A 25275-nucleotide genomic window follows, 5' to 3' on the forward strand; every position below is an offset into this window, starting at 1 on the left:
TCAAGTCTAAAATATCATATTTAAGACTTGAAAATAAAATATCACTTTTCAATTTCCCATGGTCATCACGAAAACGCCATTGCGCAAATTTTCTTTATAATAATAGAAAAGAATTTAGGAAAACTCGTCCCGGGAAAACTCGTCTCCGGAAAACTCGTCTCTGGAAAACTCGTCTCGGGAAAACTCGTCCCCTTTCGCTAGGTAGGAAAACTGGTCCCTTATTGAATAAATATCGATTGAAAACACATTTAATTAACTGTATTCTACCCAAGAAAGAAAAAAAGAAAAAACGGGAAGAGTAAGAGAGATTCCCCCCCCCCTTATTATTATGGTTAGTGGCAAGGTAGTTTAAGGAATGGTATGTATTCTCTATAACTTACCACTAACGCTAAGTCCGGGTATCTTACTGTCTGTTTCCATATATATATATATATATATATATATATATATATATATATATATATATATATACACTAGCAGTTCAGCCCGGCTCTGCTCGGGCCCTATGTACTGTTCATAACTTTATGTGCATATGGATGTATATATCTTAAAAAGTTTGACTCATGTCCAGGTAACCTATATCTAAAATTTCAAGAGTTTAGACCCAAAATTGGCGGAGGTGTTTGGTAGAGTCTACAAAGATCAACTCTTTCAACTTTGACCTCTTGTCAGCCAAATTTTCGTCCAAAACCTAATTAAAAAGCTTCCTGCATGTATGAATACCCTTTATGTAAAATTTCAAATGTTTAGACCTAAAATTGACTGAATAGTTTGCTAGAGACTGCAATTTGACCTCTTAGTAGCCAAAATTTCGCCTAAAAAACGATTAAAAAGCTTGCCCTATGTCTAAATACATTTTATGTAAAATTTCAAATGTTTAGACCAAAAATTGGCTGAGAGGTCAAATTTTAAAAAACTTTAACCCCAGTTTTAACCCTTAAAATTTATTGTTTTGGGCTCAAATCAAACGAAAAAGTTTGATCTATATCCAAAGAAGCTACATCTAAAATTTCAAGTGGCGGAAGAGTTTGGTAGAGTTTTCAAAGGTCAAATCGTTGAACTTTGACCCCTTGACAGCCAAATTTCTGGCTTAAAAAGTATTAAAAAGATTTCCCTAAATCTCAATACTCCTTATGTTCAATCTCAAGTCTATATACTGAAAATTGACAGAGTAATTTGGTAGGGAAATGTACACAGATAGACAGACACACTGACAATTTCACTTTTATATATATATTAGCATGGGTGTATGGAGATGTGTGTTGAGCAAAAAAAAAGAAAAAACAGTGGTAGTAGGAAGGCAGGCTCGAACCCATACCATAAAGAAGTAAAATACGTGACGTCTTTACTGTTACGATCACTGTCAAACCGGAAGTGATATAGGTTTAAATTAAGGCTAGACAATCGAAAAGAGGGGATGACTTTTGAAAATATTGGCGAAAAAAGCTACCCTCCCTGTAGAAAAGTGCCCAGTTGTGGGTGAAGAAATTAATGTTTTTAGCCAATTTTTCTGTATTTGTTGTCTGAAGGGTCGAGCTTTAAAACGATACTGATCTTGTGAAAATCTGTCGCCTCTGTCAAAAGTTTTAGGCAGACATGCAAACATACATACATACATTTATATATTTGTAGCTCAAATTTTCGACTCAAACAAATTAAAAAGTTTGCCCTATCTCTGAGTACCCTTTATGTAAAATTTCAAATGTTTAGACAGAAATTGTCTAAGTAATTTGGTAGAGACTGCAGAGGTCAAATTATTTTTAACTTTGACCTCTATTATGACCCTTAACATTTATTGTTTTAGGCTCAAATCAAGTTATTAAGTTAGATCCATGTCCAAGTAACCTACATCTAAAATTTCAAGTGTTTATACCCAAAATTGGTGGAGGAGTATGGTAGAGTTCTCAAAGGTCAAATCGTTGAACTTTGACCCCTTAACAGTCAAATTTCTGGCTGAAAACTGATTACATCGATTTTCCCAAATCTCAATACCCTGTACATCAAATTTCAAGTATGTAGACTAAAAATTGACAGAGTTATTGCATAGCGAAATGTACACAGACAGACACACACACACAGACAGACAGAGAGCTAGACACTTTCACTTTTATAGATATATAGAGAGACTAGCAGTTCACCCCGGCTTTGCTCGAGCCTGTACGAGCCTTTTTCAAGTCTCACACAAAAACACACATTCACATTTCAAGCTATGTCATATACATACGCGCACACAACCATACGCGCCCACGTCCACACATGTACACATATTCACGTTCACGTACATACACTCACATTCACGTGTATATACACATGCACTAACGCACACATATGTACTCACACACACGCACACGAACGCACACATGGACAACGTCACTTCCGCTTTCTAAGGAATTATACATATGCGCAAATGACCACAGGAAACAAGTATAAAACAAAGAGCAACAACCGGCTTCTCCCTTTTCGAGACTAGCCTCCTAGGTGGCTGGTTGGTGCGCTAGCCGTCGTTTCGGCACGTGCACACGCGTCCCTCACGCCCACTTACTACTATGTATGGGACACGAGCTAACAGACCGTATGTACATATTCCCACTCTTTCTCTCTCTATCTACTACTGTTCCCTGAGAACACCGTCGCGTAACTGACTACTAACTGACGTCAACTCTCATATCCTCTTCTTTGTCTACACGCTGGACTATCATTCTCATTTCCACTACAACACTTATTTCTCTTCCCACGCGCGAACAAACGATAGTGACCCGAATTTGAGATGAACGATGAACACACATTTCCTATTCTTGCTACAACACCAGTCCCGCAGCGAACATTGGTTACACACGCGCGAACATGAACACATGTTATAACTAAAATGTTCATTCTTTCAACGTTCATTCTTTCAACAGCAAATAAACGACGTTTATCTTATCCATCAATTGAGTCTTTGTTTCCTTCAATGTCATTCGTTTCATTATTTTCTTGTGGCGAGCGAGGGTATTATTATACTCTGGTCCGTTGCAAGCTCTATGTACTGTTCATAACTTGCCTTACATGTGAATACACTTTATGTAAGATTTTAAATGTTTAGACCAAAATTTGTCTGAGTAAATTCGTAGAGGTGCAGAGGTCAATTTTTTTTTTTAACTTTGACCCCAATTTTGACCCCTTAACATTTATTATTTTGCTCTAAAATCAAAATATAAAGTTTTACCCAGGTCCAAGTTACCTAAAACTAAAATTTCAATTCATTAGATCGAAAATTGGTGGAGGAATTTGGTAGAATCTGCAAAGGTAAACTCTTTCAACTTTGACCTTTTGGCAGTCAAATTTTCGCCCCAAAAGTGATTAAAATTCTTGCCACTTGCCTGATTAGCCGTTATGTATAAATTTCAAATGTTTAGACCAAAAATTGGCTGAGTAGTTTTCTAGACGCCGCAAATGACAAATCTTTTGGACTTTGACCCCTAGGCAGCTCAAATTTTGGACCCAGACCGATTAAAAGGCTTGCCCTTTCTCCGAATACCCATTATGTAAATTTCCAAATGTTTAGACCAGAAATTGGCTGAAAAATTTGGTAGAGACCGCAGAGGTCAGATTTTTTTTTAACTTTGACCCCTATTATGACCCCTTAACATTTATTGTTTGGGGTTCTAATAAAGTTATTAAGTTAGATCCATGTCCAAGGAACTTATATCTAAAATGTCAAGTGTTTAGACCCAAAATTGTCGGAGGAGTTTGGTAGAGTTCTCAAAGGTCAAATCGTTGAACTTTGACCCCTTAACAGCCAAATTTCTGGCATACAACCGATTACAAAGATTTTCCCAAAATTTCGAGTCTGTAGACTAAAAATTGACAGAGTTATTGCGTAGGGAAATGTACACACACACACACACACACACACACACACACACACACATTCACTTTTATACATATACTAGCATGGTTGCCCGGGTGTTTTGAGATATATGTTGAGCAAAAAAAAAACAAAAAGAAAACGGTCAATTTTTTTAACTTTGACCCCTATTATGATCCCTTAACATTTATTGTTTAGGGTTTAAATAAAGTCATTATTAAGTTAGATCCATGTCCAAGGAATCTATATCTAAAATTTCAAGTGTTTAGACCCAAAATTGTAGGGGGAGTTTGGTAGAGTTCTCAAAGGTCAAATAGCTCAACTTTCACCCCTTAATCGCAAAATTTCTACCCAAAAACTGATCACATCGATTTTCCCAAATCTCAGTACCCTGTATATCAAATTTCGAGTCTGTAGGCTAAAAATTGACAGAGTTATTGACTAGGGAAATGTACACACACACACACACACACACACACACACACACACACACACACACACACACACACACAGACGCTTTCACTTTATAGATATACTAGCATTTCAGCCCGGTGTTGCCCGGGTGTTTTGAGCTTCATGTTGAGCAAAAAAAAAAAGGTCAATTTTTTTAACTTTGACCCCTATTATGACCCCTTAACATTTATTGTTTTGGGCTCAAACCAAGTTATTAAGTTAGATCCATGTCCAAGGAAACTATATCTAAAATTTCAAGTGTTTAGAGCCAAAATTGTCAGAGGAGTTTGGTAGAGTTCTCAAAAGTCCAATCGTTGAACTTTGACCCCTTAACAGCATAATTTCTGGCCGAAAACTGATCACATCGATTGTCCCAAATCTCAGTACCCTGTATATCAAATTTCGAGTCTGTAGACTTAAAATTGACAAAGTTATTGCGTAGGGAAATGTACACACACAGACACACAGACAGACAAACACGTTCACTTTTATAGATATACTAGCATGGGTGCCCGGCGTTGCCCGGGTATTTGGAGGTGTATGTTGAGCAAAAAAAAAAGTGGTCAATTTTTTTAACTTTGACCCGTATTATGCCCCCCTAAAATTTATGGTTTAGGGCTCAAATCAAGTTATTATGCTAGATCCATGTCCAAGGAACCTATATCTAAAATTTAAAGTGTGTAGACCAAAATTTTCGGACGAGTTTGGTAGAGTTCTCAAAGGACAAGTCGTTAAATTTTTACCCCTTAATCGCCAAATTTCTGGCCAAAAACTGATCACATCGATTTTCTCAAATCTCAGTACCATGTATATCAAATTTCGAGTCTGTAGACTAAAAATTGACAGAGTTATTGCGTAGGGAAATGTACAAAGACAAACACATGCAAACACACACACGCACACACAGACAGATGCTTTCACTTTTATAGATATATAGACTAGCATTTCGGCCCGGCGTTGCCCGGGTGTTTGGAGGTGTGTGCTGAGCAAAAAAAAACAAAAAAAAAAAACGGTAATTTTTTAAAACTTTGACCCCTATTATGACCCCTTAATATGTATTGTTTTGGGCTCAAATCAAGTTATTAAGTTAGATCCATGTCCAAGGAACCAATATCTAAAATGTCAAGTGTTTAGACCCAAAATTGTCAGAGGAGTTTGGTAGAGTTCTCAAAGGTCAAATCATTGAACTTTGACCCCTTAACAGCGAAATTTCTGACCAAAAACAGATCACATCAATTTTCCAAAATCTCTGTACCCTGTATATCAAATTTCGAGTCTGTAGACTAAAAATTGACAGAATTATTGTGTAGGGAAATGTACACACACACACACACACACACACACACACACACACACACACACACACACACACACACATTCACTTTCATAGATATATAGATACATTTATATATATATATAGATGTTTTTTGTTTTTGTTTTTGTGATACATTTTGAATGAATTCACTTATTTACGAAAGTGCATTTTTACCTAAATGTGAGTTAAGAATAATTTTCCCTTTAACCAATTTGGTACCCCCATATGGGGAGTGGTATATATATATTTTTTTAAATATAATTATCCACTGACACGTGTTTCGTCGTCTACATTTCAGCCACTCTGATGAGTCGTAGATGACGAAACACGTGTCAATGGATACTTATATATATATATATATATATATATATATATATATATATATATATATATATATATATATATACTTCAGAATAGTGTAATGCAATAGATCTACTTGTATGATTATTGGTCTTACAAAATACTATTTGCTGTAATATTTTATAAAGACAATCCCAGCTAAATAAAAAAAATGCTCAATATACCAGATAGAGCAAGGGTTAATGAATGTAAGGTGGTGATTTAGTAATTTTTAATGGTGTAGATTAGGTAGAATTTGGATTATTTAAAGGGACGGCTCAACAAAGAACTTGAAGGCTACTATTGTAATCAACCGAGAAGCAAGCCAATGGCATACTGTCCCATATGCGGACAGTTCTAGCAAGAAGCTTTATTCATAAAATCTGTGTTTAGATTTAGTCACAGAAAGAGAGTAGGAAATATTGTTGATAGTGATTGTAGCTAGTCAAGTGTTTTTGTGAAAGTTTGGCAAGAAGGACCATAGACTGGAGCTCAGATGAGCACTTGCCATAAAAATAACGACAGAGCAGAGACAGGCTCGCAATGTCTCTTTTGTAGGAAAGAGGTTGCAGAGAAGAGAAAAGGGTATCACTTCCTAGGTTGTAAAGCCGGTTTTAAACTCTATCAAGTCAAGATATGGCTCCTGTCCAGATGTGGCACTAGTCTTCCATTTTAGGATGTACTTGGCTCTTATATAGGTAGAGAATTACAGGAGCTTGTCAAGATATGGTACTTCCCCAAGATGAGAGCCATTTATATATAATAAATAAATGCTATAAAAGTCAAGATAAGTTACTTTTCTACCTAATTGGATAAGCTTTTAGTGTTTTTATTTAATGTAAGATGCTTATTTGGTTCAACAAACAAGTAGTGTTGTGCGCGACCTGAGAACAAGAAAAAATGACCACTATGTCTCTTTACATATTTGACATTTTGACAATGATTTCAAAATAAGAAATAAAGCAAAATGGTGGTAGAACTCACCCAATAAATATTACTGTAACATTTATATGTATATATATATATATATATATATATATATATATATATATATATATATATATATATATATATATATTAATGAAAACAAAGGGATGTAGTGTTTACCTGATATACACAATGGTAAACCTCAAACTAATATAAATAACAGTATTTATATATAGATAATGTAATCCCAACCAAATTAAAAAAGCTGAATACGCAATAGAGAGTAGAGCTTATTATAAGAGAAAGAAAATTAAAACTGTTAGTTGAAATTTACAATTAAAATCTATTGTTCGACTGAATACTCCAAAAAACAATTTACAAAGTCCTTATTTTGTGGAGTTTCAAAGAATGCTATTCTTATTATTTTTCTCATCAGAGGACATAAAGAAATCAGCAAATTATATTTGTAGCAATGCTAGAATTTGCTAGTTAAGGAATTAAGTGAAACTGCAATTTATTGTAGTTATAAATTGCCAAATAAAAAAATGAAAAAATATTGGATATGTAAAAAACTAATATAAAAACAAACCGCGCATAGTATTTCAGCTTGAATGAAACTCCTCTAGAGTTGATCCAAAATGCAAAATAGTTCTTTGGATATAATGTATTCCAAGATAAATCCATCGTGACGATGCATATAATCCGATTGGAAAGTTTTCAAAAATCCGATTGGAAAGTTTACAAAACAGCTGAAATAATGCAAATTGTTTTTTTTTCCAGGCAGTGCAGTAGTCCAAAGAGAAGTCTGTCCCTAGTCAAATGGGATCTAATAGTAAGAAGAGAGAAATCCAAAATGAGAACCTTCATCCTCAGCTTAAAAAGAAAAGTGATTTCAAGCGGGGGGGGGGGATCCTTGAAAGCTTGTAATTACTGTGACCGGAAATTGTCTAGATAGAATGAAACAGATCTTTCTATAAAGACATTCGATGTCATTATTAAAAGCAAAAGTGTAGGATTGATGATTATAATTTTTTAAGTGTTGCAGAATCATAGTTTTTTAAGGCTGTCAAATAGTCATGATGATGATAAAGATAACATAATAATAATAATAATAATAATAATAATAATAATAATAATAATAATAATACCGAACAAAGACAGCACAGCCATGATAACCATCAAAAGGAAAAAAATGAAGAAAGAAATGGACAACAAAAGAGAATAAACTCGTAATGGAATGCTACTATAGAAGTCATCCTAAATATAGATATGGAAGTTATCGGAAACGAATGAAAGAACTATGAGACCTATCCAGTGACTTCCATACGACAAAACAAAGAATTGTGGACCAAGCAAGACTGATACTCAAGAAAAGTTGGCTCTCTAAACTAGAACTAACAGAAATACAGTGAAAAATAAATGATGAAACTGAACAAGAAGCATCCCCCAACGGAACCACACGTAGAGCAACACCACAAGTTGAAGCCTCACAAGTAAAAACACCGAAGGCCAAGGACCAGCAAAAAACAAAGTCCACAAACGTGAAAACCGAGAACAATGAAACAGAACTAACAGAGAATGAAGCAAATGAAATAAATAAAATAATACAGCTGATGAACGAGGAAAAAACAAAGCTCCCATCGTTAAGGAACCAAGAGCAGAAGAAACTAAAACAGAAACAGAAAAGGTTAACAAGCTCCTTCCACATATCCCAACAACTACAATCACAGACTTAAACAACCTAATTTAAAACAATCTAATTCAAATCAGAAAAACAACCGAGGACAAGCAAGATTCATGAGAATGACAAAAGATGAGAATAACAAAAACACCTGGACATGGATGCGAAAAGGACATATAAACCGAGAAACAGAATCTCTAATAACTGCAGCACAAGATAACTCGATAAGAACCAACCATATCAAAGCAAGGATTGATAAAACACAAGAAAACAGCAAATGCAGACTATGTGGACAGAGAGACGAAACGATAAACCATATAGTAAGTGAATGCAGCAAACTGGCCCAAAAGGAATACAAAAACAGGCATAACCAAGTGGGAGGGTGGTGCACTGGGAATTATGCAAACGACTGCATTTTGAGCATACAGACAAATGGTACAAGCATAAACCCGCAACAGCACTCGAAAACGAGAACCACAAAATCCTATGGGACATGGACATACAGACGGACAAACCCATCCAAGCAAGAAGACTAGAAGTCGTAATAATTAACAAGAAAGAAAAATCCTGTCAAATCGTAGACTTTGCTGTCCCAGCTGACCACAGGGTGAGTATGAAAGAAAAGGAGAAACAAAGCAAATGCACAGGACTAGCCAGAGAGTTAAAAGGGGATTTGGATGATGAAGAAAATCAAAATAGTACCGATAATAGTAGCAGCACTAGGAACAATTCCAAAAAACTTTGAAAAAAGAATGGCAGAAATTGGAATCAGAGGAATAACTGCAAAAATACAACACCTAATGATAATGAAAACGCCTGAAATACTAAGGAAAACCCTAGAATGTGAGGAATAACACAAGACAATATAACAAAGAAGCGTTACAGGGAATGAAGAATGCCGAAGCTGCTTATCTACAAGTTCTACACCACCATCATGCATCCCCCCAATGTCTCATCACAGTCCCCCCCCCCAATAGAAAAGCGATACCAAAGAGCCGAGAAGTGTCAAGGAGGATGAAAAGACTAAGGAGAGAGCGCTGCCCAGGCCTCTGTTGGACAAGCGCAAAGAGAACTGGGATCGTGGGGAGGCTTAGTGCCACTCAAATTCCAGTATAAACCAATGGCCACTATCAGCGAGAAATCAATGGTATGAGGCTGTTGCGATGACGCAAATTTATTTGTAAATGTTATTGAAGGAGGTGGAGAGAGCTGGACGTCTGGGGAGACTTGTTGTCACTCAGCTTCCAGAGAACACCACAGGTCTCCAAACCGATCGTTTGTTGACTTGTGTGAAAGCTCCATGTGAGCTAATGATAATAATAATAATAATAATAATAATAATAATAATAATAATAATAATAATAATAATAATAATAATAATAATAAATGCAAAATTATTCTAATAATAGTATAGTCAATGATCATGGGTAATAATAATAATAATAATAATAATAATAATAATAATTTAGTAATTATAGTAACAAAATTTAGTAATAAGTATAAAAAACAAACTAATTGTTGTGTCGTGGAACAACAGTGAAAATAAGAACAATCAAGTCGAGGTTCGGTTAAGGAACAAGTGTATTAACAATAATGTACAAAGATAGGAAAGTGTGTATATCTGCTGGGCACTCGGCTAGCAGTTGAAATGCAGTAGTGTTGGAATTATTAGCGCTATTTATAGTGCTAATCGGTGTAAATTCCTCAGTTCAAGGAAGGCCGGTCTAACACTAATAAAGATGTCGATAATAATAATGTTTATAATTGCAACAACAAGGTTAGTGACTCAAATGATTATGTCAATCATATAGCGATATTGATAAAAGTAAATATACACATACATACACGCCACACATATATACATACACATACATATATGCACATAAATACATACACATACACACACTCATACACACATACATATTTATACATATACCCATAACATACATACACATACTTATCCACATTTATACATACATAAGTACACCCATAAATATACAAATACATATATATATACACACACATCCATACACACATATATACATATATATATATACATACATATATACATATATATACATATATACATACATACATATACATATATACATATACATACAACGTACAAAACACATCTAAATAGACATAATAATAAAAATAAATAATAAAAACCTTCATATATATATATATATATATATATATATATATATATATAACACATACATAGACACACATAAGGATAATTATATACACATATACTAATTATAACAAATGCTAAAACTGCTACCACCCCTACACCCCACCACCACTACTAAATAATATATATATATATCTATATATATATATATATATATATATATATATATATATATATATATATGTAACTATATATATATATGTAAAAATAAATATATTATATATATATAATACATACATATATATATATATATATATATATATATATATATATATATATGTATGTATTATATATATAAAATATATATATAATATATATAAAAAACATTATATGGTTGTGGTTATATACATATATATATATACATACACACGCATACACACATATATATATATACATATACATACATATATACATATACACATATACATGCATATACACATACATATACACACACATACATACATATACATATATATAATATAAAGCTGAATGTGTGTGTGTGTGTGTGTGTGTGTGTGTGTGTGTGTGTGTGTGTGTGTGTGTGTGTGTGTGTGTGTGTGTGGTCACAAATAGGCTCCTATATGGTTGACTATTTTAAAAAACTGATTACATATAATAATAGAAGATGTATCGAGACACAGAAATGGGTATGTTTGATCTGGCAGAACGGTGGTTCATTAAAATTGTGGGGTCTGTGTTTGCACCTGGTCGATAAAGTATGGAAATAAAAAATTTAAAAATTAAAAAAAAACGTTTATAAGTGTTTTTGATATAGATGTACATAAGAATACTTTGATAAGTATGTTTTAACTTAAATAGGGATGGTATAGTAAAATTGTGGGGTCTGCATTTGCGCCTGGCCTCCATAGAATGGAATTAGGCACAAACTTTAATAAAGACTTTTCATATCTATCTGCGTAAGTATACTTTGATAATTATGTTTCAGTTTGAAGAAATATGGTATAATAAAATTATGGGGTGTTCGTTCGCACCTGACCTCCATAGAATGGAAATATGTCACAAAATTTAACAAGATTTTTTAATATAGATCCACAGAATATTGTGATAAGTGTTTCAGTGTGAACAGGTATGGTATAATAAATTATGGGGTTTATCTATTTTATTTTTACTTTCATCATATTTTTCTTTGGTTTTGATACTCCCAAATTCAACCCAAATTTACAACCCTTCCTTTTCATAACCTATCATACTTTCATAAATCAGAATCCATTTTCTGTAGGCTGTTTTTTAACCCAGTCAACGACAGGTACTTTTGCTAGTATATATATATATATATATATATATATATATATATATATATATATATATATATATATATATATATATATATACACACAAATGAATGAATACATAAATATAAAAATATACAAAAATATACACATACAGAGAAACATGTATAATTTAGGAGTACTATTTATGTTAATATGTAAAAAAATAAAATAATATAATAACAGCCGATATCAGTATTGATTATTTCTAGAATTTTCAAGATAAAAGCAATAAACTAGGTAAGACAAAATGATAAAGTCCGGTAGAATGAGTGGAAAACTACAATAATAAGAATGTATAGTAGTAAAAAAAAATCCTAATGTTTTTATATTTTAAATTTTAACAGAGGGGCTATGTAATTACAAAATTGCAATACTTGTATTTTGCCCGATGTTTGCATCGGAAAATCAGCTCACTCTTTGTATTGATTACATTTTTGGATTGAGGAGACGTTATTATCCTAACTGCCTCAGAAAGGCAGAGGTTACAATATTTAGCTCCAGGGGTGTAAGATTGCGATTTACACATAATACTCCAATTAATTGAGAAGCGAATATTCTTAGATTTAAGTTTTTTAATTAAAGTAGCTAGAGAAGTTCCCTGGTTACTATTTGTGTTTTTATTGCTAAAAGATGATGTGTGGTTAGAGATTCTCTGCTTTATTAAAGTAGAAGTGGATCCGATGTAAGTGTATGTTTTGTGTTCATTGTGGATACTGTTGTTTGCATTTAATATTAGATTTTTATTAAGGTTAGGATAGGAAGTGGATGAATGAGTGGGAATGTTATTACTGGGCTGGTTTCCAAAGTTATTATCATGGGAGTTTATATTATTAATACTGCTATTAATTAAGCTTATTAGAGGAGGGGGATGTTCAAGTTCATTGGCATTTGTTTGACCAAAGATTGGCTGTTGGGAATGATTGGTGGTGTTTCTTTAGAGGGATTTAGATGGTATCTCAATTACAGTACATGAATAAATCACATTTTTATGGATACACTTATTATTGAGGGTGCATTCTTCTTCTTTTTTTTTTTTTTTTGACAATTACATTTGGTTTTCTTGGCCAAGAGAAAAGGAATTGCTTGGGTATCTTTAATTTTCTTGTTATTAGAGGTTATGATTGTCTGGGCTAAATTAGGCATTGTAGCATATGATATCTTAATAGAATTTTCAACAATATTGAAGAATTCCTTGGGGATATTAGTTTTTACATTTGAGCTGAAAGGGGGATTAAACCAAATATTATTCTTTCTCCTCGTCCTTTTTCTAGTGGAAGATCTGTCTATGTTAGTGCTCTTGTGGTTAGTATGGTTAACATTATGATTGCTATTACTTGAAACTTTATGATTTCTTTTAGTTCTGGACATGTTATGCGTACTTACTGAGGGTAATCGGCGAGTTTCTTGGTTTTTATGGTTATATTTTATCTTTTCTGTATAACCCGAATTTCTAAGGGTGTTATTATAAAACATGAAGTTTTGATCAAAGGTCTTTTTGTCAGCTGAAAATCTAGAGATTCTGGTAGAGATTGAAGGTATTATGGATTTAATTATTGAATTAGGGTGATTTGAAAACTTATGCACATAGTGTGAGGTTTGGCTTATGGTATGGAATGTATGTTTCAGAGTTAAGGTTAAGTGATATATCTAAGAAGTTAGCTGTTTTCTTGTTAGGTTCAACTGCTATGAAGAGTCCAAAGTTATTTAAAAATCTATGAAGATCTTTGACAGTTTTATTATTCTCTCTAGGTCTGGCTCTTGTAGCAAGGAGGTCATCGTCTCTATAAAGACATCTCTGGATCTGTTTGAAATATATCTTAAGCTCCTTTAATAGGAAGATCCCGACCAAATCTTTCACCTATGCTGAGTCTGAACCCATGAGGATATCAAAACTATCAGGGGTGTCCTTCTGGGTCCAATGCTTATTGTTTAAGTAAATGAGTGAACGTCTGGCCAAAAGAATCAATCTAATTTCTAAGTCTGTTAAATCTGAGTGTTTTTTGCTAAAATGAGGGCCTTGTTTAAAAGTATAGGGGAAATTGATTGGTAATAATTGTTTATGTTAAATGTAATGAAACTTAGATTATTTTTATTTTTGAGATTAGTGAATCAATTGATTACTGATTGAGAATTTTGCCAAAGAGGTAAGCATACTTTTTTCATTACTGATGGGATAATATTATTGATATTAAATTATAAATCACTTTTCTTTTTAAGCCGAGGATGAAGGTTCTCATTTTGGATTTCTCTCTTCTTACTATTAGATCCCTTTGGACTACTGCGCTGTCCGGAAAAAACAATTTGCATTATTTCAGCTGTTTTGTAAACTTTCCAATCGGATTTTTGAAAACTTTCCAATCGGATTATATGCATCGTCATGCTGGATTTATCTTGGAATGCATTCTATCCAAAGAACTATTTTGCATTTTGGATCAACTCTAGAGGAGTTTCATTCAAGCTGAAATATTATGCACGGTTTGTTTTTTACATATCTAATATTTTTTCATTTTTTTGTTTGGCAGTTTATAGCTACAATAAATTGCGGTTTCACTTAATGCCTTAACTAGCAAATTCTAGCATTGCTACAAATATAATTTGCTGATTTCTTTATGTCCTCTGATGAGAAGAATAATAAGAATAGCATTCTTTGAAATTCTGCGGAATAAGGATTTTGTAAATTGTTTTTTGGAGTATTCAGTTACACAATAAATTTTTATTGTAAATTTCAACTTACAGTTTTAATTTTCTGTCTCTTATATATATATATATATATATATATATATATATATATATATATATATATACTTCAGAATAAAATTATCCAACAATCACCTAGTATGGAAACTTGTGATTATAAGATTTACAAGATATTACTAGCAGTAATATTCTATAAGTATTATCCCACCCAAATAAGAATTGCTCGATATACAAGATAGAGCAAATAAATCAAATTTTTAGTCATTCAATGAATTTTAAAAATTATGATGTGAAATGTTTGAGTTTCAGATCAAAAGATTTTTTTATTCTATGTAAGACAAAGAATACATTAGAAATATTTTAACTCCTTATCCTATAAGATTTCGATGTCTACCATCTCTTCAGAGGAGAAAATATTAGCAAATTGTTATAATGGTTTACACCTTATTTGCTAAAGTCAGTAAGACATGGAAAATCACAATTAAAAATTGATTGAGTAATTAAAAGTCATAGAGTAAGGGAAGTTAAAGAAAAGAATATAACATCCAAATTGCATGGTAAAATCCGAAGTGAACGTCTTTGATAGTAGTGTGATAAAATGATCCAAACTGTATTTTGAGTAATCCACATCACAATGTAATGATCCGAATTTTTACAAAGGAAAATTGCTCCAGGAAATCCCTGATTCGGATAATTACAATGGCAAAGATGTCACATCTTTTTTTTTTTTTTACAATTCTTTCCCTCTTTTGCGGTATGGGTTCGAGCCTGCCTGCTACTACAACTTTTTTTTTTCTCAACACACACCTCCAAACACCCGGGCAACGCCGGGCACCCAGGCTAGTGTACAATTAATGGAATTTCTGGAAATTTCACAATCGTATCCTTATAAAAGTTTGTGGCATAATTCCATTCTATGACCATCTAGCGCAAATGCAAACCCCAACGATATAATTATAACATCTTCGTTCAAGTTGAAACATACTTATCTCAATACTCTGATTAATGTAGTTTCAAAATATATCAGGTTGGGGGAGGGCTCTATCTCCAAGTAGCTTGTGACATATTCCCATACTATGGACATTCAGTATGAATGTAGACCCCACAACATTATTGTACTATCTTTGAGCAGAACAGATATTAAGTTTTGATTGTAGCCTGAATATCAAGAAAGTGTGTTTTTAGTTAGTTTCACATTTGACATAACATTGATATCAGGGAGGTGATGGTTACTCAGTGGTTAACGATACAGGCTGACAATCTGTGTGTGCCAAGTTCAAATCCAGTTTGTTCCACAAAAACTCACTTTTACTTAGGAACGTTGGCAACCTTTGCATGGTCCCTCCCATAAGTACCCGATATCTTTCTAAAAAGAATTCTTAATAGAAAGATATCGGAGACATGAATGCCAACAAAATCATCATTATGTATGATGCTCAACAACAACAAGAAAATAACAGTGGCTCTGTTGAGACCCACAGTCTTTCTTTTATTGCTCCTCGTATTTCCCTTTCTTTGGAGGGGACAACTTGTGACCCTTCACCGCTAACACCTCGGCCTGTCTTTTTCGCTTTCCATGGGTTGACGACCGCAAGGGTTTAGCTGCTACCGCCTTCACCTTCCCCTCCTCGATATTAGACCTTTGCTGTGTTTTTCCTTTATTTCGTTTCCACATTGGGATTTTGATTAATTTCTTACTTTCTATTTTGTTAGTATTTTGGACTTATTCAATTTCGACATATTTTTAAGCATTTACTGCTTTCCCCTTCCTCACCCAGCTTCTCACTAATTCTGTTTTATTCTTTCTTTCTGTTTTCAGTTTTTACCTTCTTCATTTTTAATAAACCTGTTGATTCAATGACGAAATGTCTTCAGAGTTTTAATTTTGGAGAAGTGTTTATACTTTCCGTCTTAAGACTTAAAACACTCTAGACAATGGACATGTGGTCTTTACGGGATGGAACAGGCTCAGTGGTTAACGATGCAGACTGACAACCTGGGTGTGTTAAGTTTGAATCTAGTTCGTTCCACAGAAACACTGTCACTTAAGGATGTTGGCAACCTTCATGTAGCCTCTCCCGTAAGTACCCAATATCTTTCTAGAAATAATTTTTAATAGAAAGATATCGGGGCAACGTATGCCAACAAAAATTATCATTAAGAATGATGCTCCTCCTCCTCCTCCTCAACAACAACAACAACAACAACAACAACAACAACAACAACAACAACAACAACAACAACAACAACAACAACAACAACAACAACAACAACAGTAACAACAACAGTGACATCAAATGAAACTTTTTTAAATGACCTTTTTTGCATTTGGATGAAGGATGATGGCATACGTACAAACATAAAATTATCTAAACATAGTAGTATGTGGATTTTGAGAAAGTTTTCACCTTTTACTTTATTTGACTGCCTTATTTATAATATATAGAGCAGTTATCTGTGTGTGTATGTATCTAGTGTAAACTGAAAACTACAAAACAGACACTCACAAAGTTGGTATTTTCTTAATCAGCATTTCCTCCATATAGATAATATCTAAAATTAAGAATAAAAAAGCATTCATTCTTTCACCCTAAACTCGCGCAGATTTGGTTCGAGAGGGAAGAGGGTTGTAACCACTAAATGAAAATAACTGATTTTTTTTCCAAGGAATTATTTCCCATATGCCGACTCATTTCTCAAGGAATCTATGAAAGCATGTATATGCATGTCTAGACAGAAAAATGAGCTGAATGAAAAAGAAAGTGAGACAGGTGACGAGAGGGAAACGGGAGGAAAGCGATAAAAGCTTCAACAGAAATATATTGCACTTTTGTCCTAGATAACGCCGGGTAAACCGGCTAGTAATAACTATATTATTTCTATATGATCCAAATTAATATTTTCAAATCTAATCCATGCAGAATCTAAATAGCCCTTTATAATATCAAAGGATTTCATCATTTTGGCCTCCTCCATTGATCACTATTACTCCCCATTATGGGCATTGTTTGTATTCCCGATTTCTGATATATATATATATATATATATATATATATATATATATATATATATATATATATATATATATATATATATTTGTTGTTGAGCCTCCCACTAATTAAAATAGGCAGGTGAGTGAGATATATAAAGGTATCAATCACTAATACCGGGAGAGTTCGGCAACGACAGCCAAATAGGCAAGACGCCTATGTTACCTCCAGTAAGACATGCAACACGCCACCTGCCGGAATATCTCCAACTGAAGTATATCTGAAAACATGTAAATATGTATATAACTTTTCTTCCTAATATATTATTGTATACCTTTACTTTCCGTGTTCTTGTTAATTATTTGTGCAGACACAACAATATTGAAGCAAGAAACTAGATCCGATATCTAGACCGTTTTTCTTCTTTTTTTTTTAAGTGAGTCAGTATTTGATTTGGAGAGTCATAGTATAAGATACTGTTCTGTTTTTAAATCCCTGTTTTAATCCCAGTGTTTCATGGTTGTTGCAATATTTTGGACGTAAACGGGGTATGACCCCACACAGTCGGACGATTCTATTTATAAATAATGCTGCTAGGAACTGATGAATTTAATTAATTCACGTTCTGCTACCAACCAATCAGAAACCAGAATTGCTCCATAAATATTAAACCTTTTCTGTAGCAATTTCACATGTTTTTTTTTTCCGTCTTGACACGGTAAGAATATTTTGCTCTGTGGAACTGTCTACTGCAAACAAGTCACCTCTTAAGACTTGTGTGTAACAACGAACCATCGGAAACTGTTCTGTCTACTGCAAACCAGTCACCTCTCAAGACTTGTTTAGAACAACGAACCATCTGAAACTGTTCTGAAACTAAACATGGCTTACACTTCTAGAATGGTAAACAACTGATGATCCTTGAAATAATGTCAGGACTAGTGTACATTCGTAAAATGCAAACAATACAGTGATTGCAAGAGATTAATTGACTTTCTAGGAAAATAATATTCCAACGAAGAACTTAAAAGATGTTTTTAATATAGTTTTATAAGTTGAAAAACTTCCAACACTATATATAAGTTTGCGAACCAATTTCAGAGAGATAAAGAAAGAGAGAGGGGGGAGGTAAAAAGAAAAATGTTACATACACTTAAAAAAAAGCCCTGACTAATAAATTTACATTATATTTCTACTAGTAGTGTTTGTCTGTTAGTCTGTCTGTTTGTTCCATCTTTTCTCGGAAACTAGTGGTCCGATCTGGCTGAAAATTTGCATGAACCTTTTGTTATGATAAGCTGCAGCAACTAAATATTATAGTATTCGTTCGATGCACAGTGAAGAAATAATAGGGATTAGTATTTAAGTTGCAGTTTTCTCGAAAACTACTGAGTTGATCTAGCTGAAATTTTGTATAGACCTTTGTTATTATAAGGTGCAGCGAACTAAGTATTATGGTATCCGTTTTTTTATGTAAGAAAAAAATTTTTTTAGTTTAAAATAAGATTCAGATCATGATTCCTTTCGGTATCTACAGAATTGTTTTAATAGTCATTCGGTTTTCAAGAAGAACGGGTTCTGTTGTCATATAAAAAAAACAAAAATCATAAAAACAAATAAAAATTACAAATATATGAAATTGTCCAGATTGAAACGTTACAAAATGTTGGTTCATAAAGAAATTCTAATTCGTTTGTATTCTATGCATTGGCCAGTTTTGATCTTCAAATCTTTTTTTTTTTTTTTTTTTTTTGCAATTATCGTTTGTTCCTCGAATACCATTCCCTTATTGTTCTATATCCTCTCGCCTTCGTTCTCGGAAGCATTTGCATCCGATCACCCGTTCGCATCTGATTCGCTTTACAAATGTTGAGTACACGAGTGTGAGGTTTGTATTATTGTTCTCATTGTTTCAAAACTTTCCACGCGTACAAAGAAGCCGAAACAATATATTGGAAAACAATTCATATTGGAGCGAGTTGATGGAGTCGAGTGGCCAATCCTGGGAAGCAACGACTTTCATGACGCACATAAATATTTCTAGCTCTACACACCTTTCTTCTCGGATGCTTTTTCGCCATCATAATTGCTTAGCTACCCTCTCTCTCTCTCTCTCTCTCTCTCTCTCTCTCTATATATATATATATATATATATATATATATATATATATATATATATATATATATATATATACTCCGCCCTCCCTTTCTTTGCAGTTGATCAATCGATGAAATCAGTATCTAACGAAGTAACTTCATCATCATCATCATCATCATCATCATCATCATCATCATTAATTATCTACTCTCAATCCAGAACAAATGCTGTCATCCATTCACAATTGACGAGAGGGTGACGGTTAAAATCTTCAACTAATACAAACACGTAGCTGCATGCAATATCGATTGTCTGTATCGACCACTGACCGGTGCTTGTTCGGCCAACTTGATCTTTCTCGTCATCCACCCTTCCACCTCCCTCTTTGAACATCACCTGAGGCCACAAGAGACTTGTAAACTTATTGCAGCTATAAGAAAACACAGCCACACAAGGAAAAAAAGGAGTTAGAAATGGTAAAAGAAACATTTACAACGAGGAACACTTCGAAAACATTCATCATTATCTTAATAAGCCCTAACTCCACTTCGCAACATTGGCGTGTTGTTAGTTACCAGCCAGTGTAACTAGCCAGCAACCGGTTGTTATATTAACTGACTTTTGCTCTTCTCCATCTCTCTCTTTCTATATCTTTCTGTCCCCCCCTCTCTCTCTCTTTCTATATTCATACAGTATTCTTTCTATCAACATCTCCTCTTCCTCCCTCTTTCTTTCTCTTTATCTCTATCTCTCTTTGAATGCGAAAGTGATGTGTAGATAGATACTCATTAAACTTTTGTATAAGTTATGACAAATTATGTTTTTTACAGTAACAACAACAACAACAACAGTAACAATCACAACAACAGCATCAGTAATGGTAAAAATAGGGTGGAGAGACGAGTTGTAGAAAGCAGAGACAGTGTGAACAAGAATAGTGCCTTCTCAGCCCGGTTGTTGAGTCGCAGTTTTTCCCTTGTAATAACATTGTGTATGTACTGAGTAAACAAACTGAACCCAACTGATAGAAGAGGAAAGATTTGATGCTTACATAGACACACTTTTTTTCTTTTTTTTTTCTTTCTTTTTTTTTCTTTTCTTTTTTTTTTTTTTTTTGAAGTGATTGGAAGCTGTCAAACGTTGTCGTGATTACATACGTTTATGACTTACCAGGCATCGGGTGAATTATACGCATTAGGTAAACGGATAGAAAAGAAGTTTCAACACGTTGATTTTTTTTTTCTTTTTTTTTTTTTTTCGGCAACGGACTTTGGCGGATCAACAGGCACGAATTCAACTGAAGCAGATTTTCCAGATTTAACATCTATCAATAGAATTGGCAAACGGAAAGATATATATAAAAAAAAGAATATTCAAAGAATCGGAAAGAAAAGAAATCGTGAAGGAAAAACTCCTGAGTCAACCATTTGACAGTGCATCATCCCCTTTCTTCCAAACGACGATTTGCCTTTGGAGTTTCGAGGTTCGAATGTCTAGCGGTTAGATTCGAAGCCGTTTAACTATTGAAACAACGATGGAAGAAATAGTTCACTTTCCAGAGTTGCAGGGCAAATTGATGCAGTTACCTTCGCAATCAAGGGTGAGTATCACCTCACCTGCAATTCTTATTTAAATATTTAATCTTTTTAATTTATTTTCTTTTATATTCAAACAATGTGTGTGTGTGTGTGTGTGTGTGTGTGTGTGTGTGTGTGTGTGTGTGTGTGTGTAAACATGTTTCTTCAATTATATCTAACCCTTTATTTATACTAATCCTTTAATTCATAACGCTCGATGTAATCACAGACACTGCGCATATAACAAACAAATGACAAAAGTCTATATTCCAAATTTCAAGATGTTGACTATCTTACTATTTATTCCTTTAAGTATACTGACATGTTTAACTCTTGACAGCACCTGTTAATTAATTATTATATCAATCAATGAATTTATGTCGCCCTTAACTCATCAAAAGAAGAAGCACTTATCAATTTTAAAAGAAAATAGAGGCATATGGGCATGATTACAAAATCTGAAAATAGGGAGAGAAGTTGCAATTAGCTTTTGTTTTTTTTATTTTATTACGCTATGTTTGAATTTTCAAGTAAAATTAAAAATGAATTAAAAAATAATTGCAACTTCTCTCCCAATTTTCGGATCTTGTAATCATGCCAACATGCGTTTATTTTCTTTTAACATTGATAAGTACTTTATCTTCTAATGAGTTAAGGGCGAAATAGATTCATTGATTGACATAATAATTAAATGAATGATTCTGCGCTACGAAACAGGTGCTGTCAAGAATTATGCATATCAACGTACTTAAAGGAATAAAAGGTAAGATGGTCAACATCTTGAAATTTGGAATATAGACTTTTGTCATTTATTTGTTTAGGCGTGTAATGGTAAGAAATAAATTAAAAAAAAAGTTAATGGTATATCACTATAACTTGCTGTTTTGTTAATTAAGTCTGCCCAGTATTTTTTGAATTGTTAAAAATAAGTAGAGTTAATATATACATTTTACCGTTTTTTATAAACATGAGAAATTCATCGATTCCTATCTCCTTTCCCGGCTAAATACGAAACGGTTTAAATCAGTGGAGATTTGCGCAAGAACTACATCGCATTCGTTAAAAAATTAATATTACCTATTTTCTGCTTTCTTCTTGCGTAGAATTTTTGCGCAAAACACAAAACATCACATGCAACAGTAAAGACTAAGAGGTAACATTTATGAGTTAATTTTCAAAAAGTGGGGGTTGTGTCCCATTTGGTCACCTTAATGATTAATAAAACACAGATCAAAATAATCCCTTTTATATTGACTATGTTCCTAATTTCATGAAACCCATAATAGACGCACTCGATATTCTGAATTCTAACATTTATGTTTTGTTAAAAGAAATAAAGCAAGGACATTATTTTCATGTCATAGACGTACCACATATTTTCAAATATTGGCTTCTAGGTTTTTCTTTAAATCAGTCAGCTTAAGAAAGTCTTCAAATAAAGGTAAAACAATTTTTCACTTCCCATTACGTTGGTTTATTATTTCCACACACACACACACACACACACACACACACACACACACACACACACACACACACACACACACACACACACACACACACACACACACACACACACATATACATAATGAATAAATGACAAACGTCTATATTCCAAATTTCATGATGTTGACCATCTTACAATTTATTCATTTAATTCAGTTGACATTTACAATTCCTAACAGTATCTGTTTCGTAGCACAAAGTCATTCCTTATGAAATTTGGAATAGCATTCATTTTGTGATTTATTCATTATATGCTCTGTCATTACATTTAGCTTCTGAAATAAAGATTAGTATCTACAAAAAAGGAAATATAAGTGAATAAAGAATATTTCCACAGAAATATATATATATATATATATATATATATATATATATATATATATATATATATATATATATATCATAATGTTTTTAGGGATACAAAATTTAAATATTGCAATTAGGAAGGGAAGATTTTTATGATTCATGATTAAAAGTAAATTTGTATATAAGGGGGGTAAAAGGGGGAAACAGGAGAGGAAAGAAAGAGAAATGGAGAGCCAGCTGACCGGTTTCAACCCTCGCTTCTCAAAACTGTATCGAGGGAATTTTTTAAGCAAAGAATGAAAAAGCGATTAAAATTGCGTTTTATTCAATTTACGGAGAGGGGAAAAAAGTGGGAAAACGATTAAAATAAAACAGCATTATGGTCGAATACCCTAGAGATTAATCACGTTAAAACCCAGGAGGCATTCCCTTTACTTGCAAAGAGAAGGTTTTCTAAATTGAACGTGAATAGTCTTCAAGATCTTAAGGTGATATAATGAATGAGCACGATTAAGAATAGAAAAAGAGTCCGTGCTAAAGTTCGTTGCACAAGACGTGTTTTTAAGTAAATGATCAGTAATTGAGGACCCATATGTGTTAGTAACAACGTCAGTTGCCCGGTAGGTTCCATTCCTAATTTTACTGGATAGGTACATGTTGTTGGATTCTTCCTTAATGTCGTTTGACCCAAGTATTGGCACCGCAACCACATTCAAAATTGTAAATAACGTTACTATTATGATGGAGGGTAGAACGTCTTTTCGAGAATATGGTAATAAAGTTCTCGTAGAGAACACAACACGCACATTTGCAGTAAAATAACATCCATGAACTGCTGAACTTATTTGTTTGGCAAATTTCTCACTTACTGTACCCAACCAAGGCAAACGAACATAAATTGGACATTTGGCTACTATATTCTCTTTAATTCGAGAGAATTCAGCCAATTTCTTTTGAATAACTGACCTAATCACATCTAGTGGGTACCCATTTTTTAATAAAGTATTTAATAAAGTAATTGTTTCCAATTCCTCATCTAATTTTAACTTGAAACAAATCATAAGGGCACAATATATATATATATATATATATATATATATATATATATATATATATATATATATATTGACTACATACATATATATATATATATATATATATATATATATATATATATATATATATATATATATATATATATATATATATTGACTTGAATTATCTTAAGATATCGGCTGGGTAATATTATTGTTCTGGCGATTTGACAATTTGTAATGATTAAAGCAAAAAAAAAAAAATGAGGTTGAAATAATAAAAACATATTTAGCTCTATTAATATATTGAGCACTTTCCCTGTTTTTTTTTATCAAATATACTGCCTAATATATATATATATATATATATATATATATATATATATATATATATATATATATATATATATATATATATACATACATATATATATATATGTTTAACAAACATTGATCTTCTAAACTAAAAGGATTAGTATGCACAAAGGGTGAAATATAATTGAAAAATCATATTTTCCCCCAATACGCGCGTGCGAATGAACTCTTTTTCTGGGTCAACGGCCAACTAGCACCGTGTATATTTGTGTGTGTGTATATGTGTATTGGGGTAGAGAGGGCTCCCGTAAGCCGTGGTGAAGGCAACCTTTCGAGGAGAAGCAAATCTCTAATTTAAAAAACCATAAAGCGGAAGACCAGTACCCGCATTAAGCTGGTCTGCAGTTTAATTTGTTGCTAGCTATCTTGCTCTTGCTTGTTGCTGGATCTCAACATTTTGAACCGAGAGAGAGATTTAGCTGTCGTACAAAGCTAAGACTCTGTAACATCATATTTGTATAGATACTCCCTCAGACATTTGGAATCATGGATTTTAAATGTCTGAGGGAGTGGCACTCATCTGACAAGACGTTGCAATCATCATGTATTACGTATGTATGTGTGAGATTAGAAATAAACACACTGATCAGGCATAATAAAGCCTGCAATACACTCTATGTTAGTTAATTGCATATCTATAT

General features: G+C 33.1%; 1 protein-coding gene across 2 annotated transcripts in view; it reads left to right on the forward strand.

Moving 5' to 3' along the window:
• LOC145259068 (uncharacterized) overlaps positions 1-25275 on the forward strand; it is a 126542-nt gene that overhangs the window by 7826 nt on the left and 93441 nt on the right. Inside the window, exon 1 of one of the 2 annotated variants that reach the window (XM_080116697.1) lies at positions 20133-21436. The exons of the other annotated variant lie outside the window; for it this stretch is intronic. Within the exon in view, the coding sequence (XP_079972823.1) occupies positions 21371-21436 (66 nt within the window). The 5' untranslated portion in view covers positions 20133-21370. Of the gene's footprint in view, positions 1-20132; positions 21437-25275 lie in introns of those variants that run through there. 2 annotated transcript variants of the gene reach the window in all.

The sequence above is a fragment of the Euprymna scolopes genome, chromosome 3, assembly GCF_053919585.1.
Source record: "Euprymna scolopes isolate OS-2025 chromosome 3, ASM5391958v1, whole genome shotgun sequence".
Lineage (NCBI taxonomy): Eukaryota > Metazoa > Mollusca > Cephalopoda > Sepiida > Sepiolidae > Euprymna > Euprymna scolopes.